The 13,618-nt window shown below is 39.9% G+C and overlaps 1 protein-coding gene across 1 annotated transcript in view; it reads right to left on the reverse strand.

The window, feature by feature from the left end:
• The window catches only part of JARID2 (jumonji and AT-rich interaction domain containing 2), a 192,798-nt gene that overhangs the window by 70,852 nt on the left and 108,328 nt on the right, over nucleotides 1-13,618 (reverse strand). Inside the window, exon 4 of the mRNA XM_044667633.1 lies at nucleotides 7,511-7,687. Coding sequence (XP_044523568.1) covers nucleotides 7,511-7,664 — 154 coding nt within the window. The 5' untranslated portion in view covers nucleotides 7,665-7,687. The remainder of the gene's footprint in view (nucleotides 1-7,510; nucleotides 7,688-13,618) is intronic.

Genomic DNA, 13,618 nt, shown 5'->3' on the forward strand with positions numbered 1-13,618 from the left:
GTTTTGTAATCTATAATGTAAAGTTTAAATTCTTTTGAGAATAATTTCAGGATAAGAATCTTGCCATCTCCCCAGAATCCAGATGATGAACCTGTTTGGTGAAGACACCATGAAGATGTCTGAAAAGCCTTCACTGTACCATGAAGACCAAATTTTGAACTTTGGGGTGCAGTTGACTGAACTATGGGGAGTTGAAATTGAGTTGTATATATTGTTCTAATTGTACACTGTTATACCAATAGGGGACTGCCCCCAAATTGGTTTTTTGTCAATGCGACTAATTTTACCCATTCGTTCATCTATTTCTTTTATCCCCTAAATTCCTAAATTTTAGAAGTTGTCTATTTTTACAGCTCCAGCGAAGAAAAAGGGCTAACCTTTTTTTTGCCGGCCCTCAGGGGGATTTGTAAAAATGAAATTTGGGAGATGCCATCTTTAAGTATATATATGATTTTCTATGGACACGTGGAAATTATCAAACTACATTTCCCGTGGTCCAACGGGTTTCTGGTTCCCGTTCTTTGGGTGTGTGGACGCATACGTCTCCACGCAGAGAACAGTTTAAATCTCCAGGGTTAGAAGGGAGTGGCTCTCTTGGCCAGAAGACTCAGGAAGAGACAAGAGGTAACAATAATGGTTGGGGCGGCAGTTTTGAATTCTTACAAGCGTGTGGTCTAATAACTTTATCTATCAGCATGGCTTTAATTAAAATACTAATTTCTTTATTTATCCCAGCCTTTATTATTTTTTATCCTTATAAAAGTTAAAACTTTACATTATCACCATTTTGGGGGGTGAGTTTTGGTGTTGACAGGTATCTTCTTAATCTATCATACTTCTTTATGGGAGCGAACAGGCCATATCAAACCTAACCAGGCCTTTTCAAAATGACTTGGGGCCTTCCTCACAATCCAGAACTCGTAGCCAGGTAAAAAAAATGGGATGGAACTAGTCTCTCCCAAAGGAGGCCTCTGTATTATCATTATCAAAGACAAGAGAGCTGGTTTGAAAATCTGAGGATTTCTTCAAGAGCATAAAATCAATCCACAAACATAGGAACCTATTCCAGGGGAAGGAGGGTGGCTCAATGGAAGGAGAGCCGGGCCTAGATGGAAGGACCTCAGTTAAAATCTTGCCTCAGATACTTCCTAGCAGCATGACCCTGGGCAAGTCACTTAATCCTAATGGCCAAGCCTTTACCAGTCTTCTGCCTTAGAAATGATACTTAATCTGTAAACCTATTACATAGTCAGCACAAGGCTAGGAGCTAAGGACACAGAGTGAAAAAGAAGTCTCTGTCCTCAAGGAACTTATAATCTATTGTGAAAGGGAATTCTTTATTCTCTTTGTCTATTTTGAGTTAACCCCTACTTAACACTTTGTTAGCCATCAATGTAATAAAAAGGTAATAAAGAAAAGGTAAATGGGGGTTTTGGTCCTTTGGTGGGAAAGGAGAGTGCAATACTGGATTGAGGTGGTAAGGAGAGATTTAAGGGAATGACTGCTTTTAGGGAACTAGAGGACAAGGTAGTATAATGAACGGTAAGGGAGATGATGAGGTAATATGGGGAGGCAGCTGGAACAGGGAGACATTCAGACTAGAGACAGAGGTTACTGGGGAAGGTAGGCTGTACTCTTCCAGGGAAAATGGTATTTCTACAGACACAAAGGTTAGGGCCAGTCAGACACAGTGGTTTGAATCTGACTAGAGGGCTTTCTAGTCAGTTTCTCAAGTCTACAAAGAAGGAGTCCCAAGGCTCCTCCCTGTCAGTGAAACTGAAGGGTTTCCAGGAGGAAGTAGAGAGACAACTACTTCCTCCCAAGATGGATGCCTCCAGCTTCCCTCAGGAAAATAAAGAGAATAGTTCCTTTACTCTTTCAACCCTCACTTATCATCGAGCCAATGATTTAGTTTGATTAGGTAACAATGGGATTTATTAAAGTTTCAGGGTTGATTATCAAGGAGAGAGGGGTACAGGTTCTTCTGTAACAGCCACTAAGGAGAAGCTCAAGGTGGGGGAGGATCACAGGAATGGCTTGGATTGAGAGAGAACGTGCTCTCTCTCAGCCAGGGAAGTTTGGCTGCCCTTGAAGTTAGGGAGTATTAAAATAATAAAGAAAGGGATAGTTTGTTTCAAGTATATGGGGTACTAAATCCTCAAAGTCTAATTGCTACAACCCAAAATCAATCCTTCTCCCAAAGCCCACAGGAAAATCAGGAAGGTAATAGGGGAATGATATAGGGAAGATCAGGGAAGGTCCAGAGAAGTTAGCTAACCTCCAAATGTCCAAAGACAAAAGCACAGATTCAAGGCAAGGTTTCAGCTCAAAGGCAGAGCCCAGTTCACCCCTCCACTCTTCACAAGCTTCTGGGACCAACTGAACTTTGTCAGAGTTCTAAGGCTGGCTAACTTCCAGAAATTCTACAGTTAGGTTTTGCAAGGGTAAATGCCTTGATTGCATCTCTGCATTATATCAAGAGAATTCACAAGTCACTTACTTGAAGAGTTCCACTCTTTTAACCCAATCATTCATAAACTTGTGAATCCTTTGATAAGAGTTGACACCTTCAGAGGATGAGAGGTGGATCCCACAGGCACTGCCACCCAGGGGAGTGCTAGGCAATTTGGAAGCTGTGATTGGACCATGTGAAGAAGGGAAAGGACAGGAAGTGAGATGGAAAAGGAACTATAAAAAGTCCTAACTTTTGGCTTGGAGCTTTGGCTGGTGAACTCCCTCATGGAGGTGACTTTGGACTTGGACCTCAGCTTCAACTTGGGACCTTGGCTCTTGGACTGGCTCTTCAGTGAGTAAGTTAGCTGGCCTTCCTTTCCTGGCATCTGGAGAGATTAGTTTCCAGGAGGCCTTCCCCTCTTGGAGGAGGCCAGGTGGGTAGAACACCCGGTCCTCTAGTTTAAGGTTAACAAGCCCTGCCAGGCCGAGCCAAGTACTGGAGAAATATTTAGTGCGACAGGCTAGACATCTTCTCTAACCACTTTTTGTATTTCTCTACTTTTACTCTTTCCAACTCTTTGTAAATAAAAGCCATTAAAAGTCATTTTGACTTGAGCTATAATATTTCAAATTGGCAACCACCATATTATTTTAGAATTCTCATATATTTAGTCAAACCCCATTCCTTACACTATCATGGGAGACAAGATACAGAAAATAAATGTTTGAAGAGAAGATGACTGGGGGACAGAGCAGTTTAAACAAAAGCTATGGAAAATAAGGAAATGTCTCCCAAAGAAGGCAGCATGAATTCTAAGAGGCCATAGTGAGGAGGCCCTAGAGGTGAGCAGATGTAAGTGCCCCGGGCACCCTATTACCTTGCGGAAGTCACCTCCTGGGAACCAGACTCTCCTACCTAAATGACAGGCCTGACCAGGGGAAGATGGGACTTCACACCCATGTGTGCTGTTTAGAATACCCAGAACACCCACTTCCCCCCTCACAGGACCAAAAGCAGGCTCCACAGATGCCCCAGATACTAGTGAGCGGGTACCAGTGCACTACTAAATCTGGGGATACGGCATCTCTGCTCTCCCAGGCCAGTGTGGTTCGTGGCACATAGTGAGCCTTTGTTAAACACCTGTTAACTGACTGAACACTTCACAAGGGTCTGGCAATGGCAGCAGATAAACTCAATGGCATATGTGACCGGGAACACAACTTGTTCTGTTCTTGGTGAACTGTAATCTCTCTGGAGATTAGTTATTCATTGAGACATCACTGAAGCAACTGAGTCATCAGTGGGTCCAAGCACATCCTGGCTGTGTCTGTGGAGACTGATTAGTAAGCCTAACCACTTGTCCATTACAGTAGCCTCAGCAAAGACAGAAATGAATAGGAGCCTGTCACAAATATAGGACTATTCATTAAAACTGGTCAAACTAGCAAATACAAGTGCTCATGAGGAAATGAGAGTAAGTAGAAGAGACTGGGCTTACTTAATTCTAGTAAATGTCAGGCCAGGTTTGAACTCAAGAATATTAGGAATGTAAATCTTGCTAACGCCAGGCCCCAAACTCTGTCCACATTGACAAACAGCTGCCCCAATTCTAAGGCTTTGGTATTTAAGATTAAAGTCATATGGCATTACTGAAACTAAAGGCATCAACAAGAAATACCCAACCTGGCTACCTCTTTGTGTAGGAGACAAACTGCTATGTCCCAGATAACTAAGGTATACATTCTGTATTCATTCACAGAATGGTGCAATATCACCTATGGACACCTTTTTAGTTCATAGGAACCCCAAAAGCCTATCTTCACACAAAATAGCAGAAATCTCAGAAACAAGCAGTTACTTAAATTTCTTGGCCTCACTTGGTACTAAGTTGATAAGCTTATCAAAGATGATCATGAGATAGGATAGTTCCCTTTTATGAGCTGAACATTTGTAATTTGTGTTCAAGTTTCTAGTCAATAGCTAACCCTACACTTAAGTGTAATCACTTAAGATTCCTCTAGCAAAGAACCAAACAGGAGGTGGATCAGTCCTTTTATTGATATGTACTCAAATGATTCTGAGCTCATTTCTCAAACTAGAGGAGAACAAACATCTCTACCATATTTTGTATGCCCAACAAAAACTCTATATTGTGAAAACTGCTAATCATTCAAAAGGCCTTTATTTGTCTTTGTTTTTCCCCCCAACTACTTTTCACAAAGGTAGAGTGGAACTGTTCTGTATGCTCTGTTTACTTAGATAAGGAAGTTTTAATATCTATATATGAACTGAACTCTATACACTTGGTTTTGTTTTTAACTTACTTTAATTTTTTTTAAGAGCAAGAAACATAAAATGATTCATCAATTTAAAATAAAAACAGGAAATATAAAGTCCATTTAAAATTATTAATATCATGGGTCATTTGGGGGGAAACAATCGCCCTACAGTGACCAAAACGAAGGACAGAAAGGAATAGGAAACAGAAAGCTGGAGGAAAGATTAAAAAGGAAAGAATGGGGAGATAGGGAGGCATTTAGAAACAGTCAGCCATGCGAAGAAAGAAGGAAAAACAAAAGGATAGAGAGACATGGAACTAATTCAGAATTTCATGGAAAAGTATCTTCAACTTAAGAGTATTTACGCTATCTCCCCCCACCCCAAGATGTGAAAGGTATGTTTCATATTTATAAACAAGGCATCAATGGGAATATTCGCTTATGGAATTTCTTTAACAGACCACATAAAATAAGTACAATGATCCAAATCAGAGGCTAGATATTCCTTACCTCAAACTGAAAAAGTATATGGCTGTCAACACTTTTGAAAGAGGTTCATATTTAGGAAAAGGTATATCCAACTCAATAATTTTGTGAACCTAAGTATTTCGATTTCTGCTCTTAATTGTCCAGTAAAAATATAACTGAGATTGAATGCCTCCTACTTCAGGGGCAAGATTAAGAATCTTGAAGAAACATGAGGGAGGCAGTAGCTAAGTGGCTCAGTGGATAGGGATGCATTTCAAAGAACTAAAAATAGCCATTACCATTAAACCCCACCCCCAACAGACACCCCTAAGAAAAGTCCCTAGGAACTGATGCCAAAGTAACACCTCCTCTCTTCCCACAATCATGCTAAGGCTCATGGTGTCAAAAGAAAATCAAAATAATGAGATCCATGCACATGTAGCATGACAATATCTGACACAGGGAGCAGAATCTTGTCTTTAAAAACGTGTATAGGAAAATCCAAAGTCTCTTCATTAGCCTGAAGCAAGAAGGAAGAGAGGAAATTTGTTTTTGTTTCAAAAAAAAAATTGAATTTCAACAAGTACCTATGGTATGGAATAACATGACAAAATTCATTCAATCCACTGGCTGCACTGCAAAAGCAACATGACTAAAATACATTTTGACTAAGGTTGCCTTTGGGGAAATAATCAGTGTGATCTATACAGATGATTATTAGTAAGACAGCAAAACTTCAGAAACAGGTCTAGTCCCTATTTTTCCACAACCATACACTGAGTTCACATTTACTCTTTTGTTTATTATCCTTTCAACTAAAATGGAACAAGAAAATTAACTCTTCCTCAAGGTAAAAAGAAAAACATCCTAAGTGCCCATCTTTCTTTTTCTACAGTCTGTTATGAGTTCACCTATTTTCATGGTTTTTCCTATCAACTTGGATGATTAACATCTCTATTTCCCACACTAACAACTCACTCAAGCTCCAAGTCATTATCCCCAAATATATGGGTTTTTGGAAATATCAAAGTGAACCACACCCCCCCAAAAAAATCTCTATTTCTTTACATTGTAATATAATTGAATTAAAATTCAATCTTGGAAAACCAACCTTCAAAAAGGTGGGAAAAAAAAAAAAAAATCGATGACTTTTCCTTTCCCTTCCTCAGCCCAAGTTTGGCACCTTTACAATTTCAGTGCACCTTCAAAAGGTATTTCATCTTTCTGTTCCATTTATAATTATCCATATTACCAGTGCAGGATTTCAACTGGCAAAAACTTCCAGCCTATATATATATATATATATATACCTACAAAAGTTTCAGAATTAAGTTTCTGGGACACATCATAATTTCCTTGGGGCCAGAGGTTCTTAACCTTCTTTGTGTCAGTTTGGCAGTCTGATAAAACCTTTGGACACCATCTCAGAAATAGGTTTCATCAAATATTTTTGAATTCCAAAGATAAGTATTGTCATTACCATAAAACTGGTTGTTTCTTATAAATATATAGCAATGCTTTTCCTGTGTGGGTCTTGTTTCTCCAATGAAAGTAAATGTAAGTTCACTGAGGCAAGAGTAATGGCTTGCACTTTTCAATATTTTCCACAATGATACTCAGTCAATCAGTAAAGACTTTATTTTGTGACAAACACAGTGCTAAGTGTTAGGAGTCAAAAAGACAAAAATTAAGCAGTCCTGGCAAAGTACGATAATGTTAGGTAAAGAGGATATGATCAATAAATACTTCTTGACCAACAAGTTAATATCCCCAACTGTGATCTAAGCTCCTAAAAGTTAGTAGCTTTGTCCCACCATATCACGAAAGGTGCCTCATGATAAAGATCATGAGAAAAATAAATAGGCAATATTAAAGCCTCTCTAATCACCATGATGAACAGCCCCATTTTCTGACAGATATGAATGCAAGAAGTCTTGTGAAGCCCATCCAATTTTTCATATCTTGCCCATGAGCTATGGTCGCAGTTTCTTCCTGCATAAAGCCAGGCTTAGTAAAGGTAGGTGACAAAAGGGAGATAAAGGAGCACTGGCTTCAAGGGAAGACCTTAAGGAAGTCACTTCTCTCCCTCCCTGGCACTGTCTTCGGCTATAAAATGAAGCAAATAGACTAGGTTTCTCAGGTTGCTTCAACTAGTAAATATACTTTCTCTCATACTACTTCCAAACACAAGGGATCTCACTGGCTCTTAGCCGTGTGATATTATCGGGTCAAATACAAATTATCCCCTTTACTCCCTGTGGGAACTCTAGGATCTCCTCGGAGGAATCTGTAACGTCCGAGGACTTACCATGTCCATTGTGAACGTGTTTGTGTGTTTTCCCTTTCCTGGGGGTGGACTGGCATGAAGATGAAGCATTGTTTGTGGCTGCTTTAGTATCTTCTGTCTCTTCTTCTTCTTCTTCTACATCCTCCTCATCCTGAGAGCTTCCGAAATATACCATGTTGTTGGGCAGCGCTGGGGAACCTGGGGGTATAAGAAAGTGGCTTCATTAACAGAAATCCCTTCACAGTTTATAATGGCTAGAAACAATAAGGATGCTTTGGCTGTCTTGATGGGTATCTGATGTGTGTATACTAACCAGATCCATACTTCTGAAAGTGAGCATTAAATAATAAGAAGTCTAACATCCAGGCAATTCAGTTCTAACTTGTCATTTCATAGGCCAAAAAGAAATGTTGCTCACCTAAGAACAATATTATTTTAACCTTCATAGTACATGACTCCAATTTCTTAAGGATCTTCCATCTTAGAATCAATTCTATGTACTACCTCTAAGGTAGAAGAAAGGTAAGGGCTAGGCCATGGGGGTTAAATGACTTGCCCAGGGTCCCACAGCTACGAAGTCTCTGAGACCAGATTTGAACCCAGGGCCTCCCATCTCTGGGCCTGGCTCTCTATCAAATGAGACAAGTAGGTGCCCCTTTCTTCAATAATTCCAACAATAACTTAAAATAAAGAAATATGAAAAAAGGAAAATAGAAATTATTCCCCATTAGGAAAATAGGCTATTCTGAGTTTCAACTTATACTTCAGAACATACCACAAAACAGAATACTGTTGATTCTATTAGAGACACTAAGTCATTAATGGAGGTAGAAACAATTCTAGAAAAGAATTTTTATTTATGGAACAAAAAAAATTACTCATTATGACCCTTCTCACACTTACTATCTCAATTCTCAACATGTATTTGAAGGGGTATCATTGACAAAAGGTACTACATACAACTGGTCCAAGGGAAAGACCTGAAGGACTAGAGTATTTTCTTTTCCAACTTGGGAAACACTACTCATTTATCTGGTACTGTCTATAGATTGGTTAAACTGTGAAAAGACCAAACAAAACCTGGTCTGTTACGGCCCAGAGTCCTAACTTGATTCTTGTGAAGACTCAACAAATTGGCCTTGGTTATCTTTATAACTTAAAAGCAAAATTAAGAGTTAGAGTGGTTAGGTTTATTTAGAATAGTATAAATTTGGTTAGTTAGATCAAGGAGGATTAGTATAGCCTGAGAACCACAGGAGAAGCAGTTCCTTGCGGAGCTGGGAGTTTATTTGGGTGGAGTTAGAATACCTTAGAATTAGAAATCCTTTCTCCATTATATATATTTAAATAATTTATATTAAAAAACAAGAGTCTCTTTAGCATTCCTTGCGCCTTGTATTCCCCCCCCCCCCCTTTTATTTTTATTTTTTTATAGTTTGGCAAGTCACAAAGGATGAAGAACTTAAAAATTCTGATTTTAGGGGTCCAACTGACAACTTGGGCAGTTGGAACCATTATCTCAGCAGGGGATTTGTTGAAGCAGCTAGCGCTGACAGTTTCACAGTGAGCTAAACGCTAGGTTGCTAAAAACTGATCTCTAAGTCAACTTGATACAAAGAGTCTGCAATCTCAGAAAACCTAGTGAATTAGCTACATAAAATCATCATGGAATTTTTTCTATTACCTATGACTTCTCTCATTTTTACAATTATACCAGAATATATACAGAATTTACTAGCCTCTGACTTCCTAATGCCACTACTCTCATTGACACTGTTATAACTAATCTCTTATGTCCCTATGTATGACCCTATGCTACTATAGTTTTTCATGTGCTTTTACATGATGATCAAATCTTTGGCAGTTGTGTTTAAACATTTAAAAGCAGGCATCAAAAAAGCTACTGCAAAGAATGGTCTAATGTTAAAAGTGAACTATAGAGACTAAACTAGATAAAATGCAAACTCAATATAAGGAATTAATCAAGGCTAAAGGGACAATGGCAGAAACTAAAGAATATGAAGCAACTAAATTAGAGGGTACAACTAAATTAGTTAAACCAACTAAATTAGAAATGGAAACTGAAGCATTAGAAAGCAAACCAGCTCATATGTTCCCTCTAAGAGAGGTATCCATAGTGAACCCAGAGCATGGTATACAGAATCTAATATGCCACAAAAGGTTTTCACAAGCTGATACTGACAGTTTTAGGAAAAATACTCCAAAATACAAGGAAGAACCAATGGGAGTTGTAAGGTAGTTCAAAGCTCTTAATTAAGCTTTACAACCCTTCTTATTTGGACTTTGGCATCCTTATGGATGAATTATTGACAAAAAGAGAAAAATAGCAGATTACAGATGACAATAAGAACCCTCTAATTGCTGACTGGCCAACTGAGGACCCCTGGTTGGAAGGTTAACTCTGTTGCGGGGTACAGAAACTTAACTACAGCCAGGGAGGCAATAATTGAAACTATGAGACAAAATTCCAGAGGTCCAGAACCTGATCTAAATTTGAGCTCCTAAAGCAGGAAGTAGGAGAGCCTCCCTCCACTTTCCTTGATAGAATTACTGACTGTGCTGAAAAATGGATTGGGTTGGATATTTTAACGGACAAAAATGTAAATCACATTCACAGGCAGTTTGTGAAAAATGCATGCCCTGTGATCCAAAACTATTTTCAGAGTAACTGTCCAAATTGGATTTATATGGGTCTTGATGAAATATAGGAGAATTGCTAACTATGTTTTTGAAGATGAAAAAGATAGGCAATCAGAAGAGAAAAAATGATATAATTGATAACTTAACCAAAGAAATCAGAGAGCTTAAACAAAAACTAAGATCCAATGAAGTGCAGGAAAAGAGTAGCTGCACTAAGAACTTATAGACAACCCAGGAACAACTACAACCCTAGACAATACAGACAAACCCCAAAATGTTTCCTTTGTGACAGACCTGGTAATCTCATGAGAGATTGCAGATTTAGGGGACAATTCTTTGGACAAAATTTCAGGGGAAACTGAGGCAATAGATTTAATCGCTTTAATGGATTCAGGCAAAACGGATATAGAAACTATGGGTATAGCAGATTTAATAATGCATTCCAGTATGGGAGACCAAACTACCCAAATTATTTTGATACTGGATGCTATCATAATTCACAACAAGCCCCAGACCTAAATACCATGCAAGAATATATCAAAGCAGGTGATCATCCAAAATATTCCCAAGTAGCTGGTGGAAATCCCCAAAATCACAATATGCAAAAAGTTGCAACTTCATTATGAAGGTGTGCCAAGGCCTACACAGTTAAAGATATAATATATGGAGAAAATGGACTAGGAACTATGGCCAATGAAATAATAACTAATGAAAATGGGGCAGCTGGGTAGCGCAGTGGATTGAGAGTCAGGCCTAGAGATGGGAGGTCCTAGGTTCAAATCCAGCCACAGATACTTCCCACCTGTGTGATCCTGGGCAAGTCACTTGACTCCCCTCCCCCCACATTGCCCACCCTTACCACTCTTCCACCTAGGAGCTGTAAAAAGAGTGGGGCACAATGGATGTTAAAATAGAACCTAAATGGTTGTGGGTACACACCCTGGGTTGAAAGAGAGACAGATCCAGCCAGGAGAGGGAGGCCAAGAATCAAGAATGGCAGTTGGCCAACTGTCACCCAGCTCACCACTAGGCCAGAGTCTTTGGAACCAGCAGGCAAGGTAAAGGTTTTTTAACAGTTTTAATTATGTTTTACTAATAAAGGTGGGATAGGGAATTCTATACTTAAAACCCTATTCTGGCAAATCACAGGGGCAAGGGAAGGACTTGTCTACTCTAATTCTAATTGACCTAGCCAGGCAGGGCCCAAAGGAGCAGTACTGGAGTCTCTGAGAAGGCTGTTTCAAACCTGGTTCCAGCCAGGTTTGACCAGCACAGCTAAAGGGGCTGAGGGTGGCTTTGAGGGTTCTCATGGTAATCCAAAGATGATCACAGGATGCCAAAAGCCAAGCTGGTCCAAGGTATCCAAGTAGAGAGTGTGCTTGAGATGCTGTCCACTAGATCCCAAACCCCTCTTCCACTTGGTGCAGCTCTGTAGATCTTGTCCACTTGCAGAAAGCCACCACCACTGAGGATCCCAGGGAATCAGGATGCAGGGTGTCCTTAACTCTGAGATCTCCCAGGGTTAACAACAGTTTGTGCCAACCACTAATGGAGTCTCTCCCAGAGCACAAGCAACTTCCTGCTCCTTCATTCCATCTTGGAATCCTCCAGCCCTTCCTGCTAGGTCCAACCTTAATACTTAATTAATTACTAATTAATCTTCCTCACAACACTTCATTTGTATCAATCTCAGGTTTCATCACCTAAAACATGATCATGATAGCACATATCTTCCAGGATTTTTGTGAAGATCAAACAAGATTTTGCACATGGCCAGGCATATAGTAGGTGCTTTTTGTGTGTGTGATTTTCTTTTTTTTTTTTTAACATTAATATTTATTTTTTGAAAAGTTAACATGGTTACATAATTCATGCTCTTACTTTCCCCTTCAACCCCCAACTCCCACCCCCCAATGGCTGATGCACATTTCCACTGGTTTTAACATGTATCATTGATAAAGCCCTATTTCCACATTGTTGATAGTTGCATTGGTGTGGTAGTTTTGGGTCTACATCCCCAATCATGTCTGCCTCAACTCCTGTGTTCAAGCAGTTGTTTTTTTCTTCTATTTCCACTCCTGTTGTTCTTCCTCTGAATGTGGGTAGCATTCTTTTCCATAAATCCCTCAGAATTGTCCTAGGTCATTGCATTGCTGCTAGTACAGAAGTCCATTACATTCTATTTTACCACAGTGTATCAGTCTCTGTGTACAATGTTCTTCTGGCTCTGCTCCTTTCACTCTGCATCAATTCCTGGAGGTCTTTCCAGTTCACATGGAATTCCTCCAGTTTATTATTCCTTTGAGCACAATAGTATTCCATCACCAGCATATACCACAGTTTGTTCAGCCATTCCCCAATTGAAGGACATACCCTCATTTTCTAGGTTTTTGCCACCACAAAAAGTGCGGCTATAAATATTTTCATACAGGTCTGTTTATCTATGATCTCTTTGGGGTACAAACCCAACAATGGCATGGATAGATCAAAGGGCAGGCATTCTTTTATAGCCCTTTGAGCGTAGTTCCAAACTGCCATCCAGAATGGTTGGATCAGTTCACAACTCCACCAACAATGCATTAATGTCCCGGTTTTACCACATCCCCTCCACCATTCATTACTCTCCCCTTCTTTCTTTTTAGCCAATCTGCTAGGTGTGAGGTGATACCACAGAGTTGTTTTGATTTGCATTTCTTATAGTTGGTGCTTTAAGGAATATTTGTTCCTTTCTCCTTCCCTTATGAATCTAGAATAGATTAGGGTGAAAAATTTGTTGTTCCATTGTCTCAACCATCTGCTATTCAAGTGTTCTGCCATTTCCTTCTCCATTTTTAGATGAGGAAACTGAGGCAAACAGACCTAGGGGGCCTAAGCCTGGTTTGACTGTGCCAGCTGGCTGCCCTACAGGGTGAAGAGTACCTGAAGGAATGAGATGGTGGGAAAAAAAACAAAGGAAAAAGCTCTACTAGAGTGCAAGAGAAGCAGCCAGTCCCTGAAGCAGAGGGATGACCAGGCAATGTGAGAAGGGAAAGAGGGGCACATGGGAGTAGCTTGAGCAGAATCAAAACAACTGGCCGCGTGGTATGGGGAAAGAGAGGGCTCCACTGTAATCAGGTCCTTCCCCCCGCCCAGCCTCCTCCCCAGAGAGGAACCCACAGAAGTTGGCTGGGTAGGATGCAGACAGAAGGAAGGAAGAAGGGAGGGAGAGAGTGAAGGAAAATGGGAGGGGAGGAGGAGGAAAGAAGGGAACTTAGGAGAGGAGAAAAAAGGAAGAAACATGAAGGAATGTAGCTTGAGTAAAGTTAGTGACCACTTTTGACCATGTATACAATATTCTCCACCTGTAATTCCCCACTTTTCTAAGAGGAAGGAAGCAAATGATTTACAGAAAATGTTGTTGATTCAATAAGGCATTAAGGCATCTCTGATATTATTTTGAGTTAAATGGGTCATCACCTGGGGCTGGGA

Source organism: Gracilinanus agilis, chromosome 1 (genome assembly GCF_016433145.1).
Source record: "Gracilinanus agilis isolate LMUSP501 chromosome 1, AgileGrace, whole genome shotgun sequence".
Lineage (NCBI taxonomy): Eukaryota > Metazoa > Chordata > Mammalia > Didelphimorphia > Didelphidae > Gracilinanus > Gracilinanus agilis.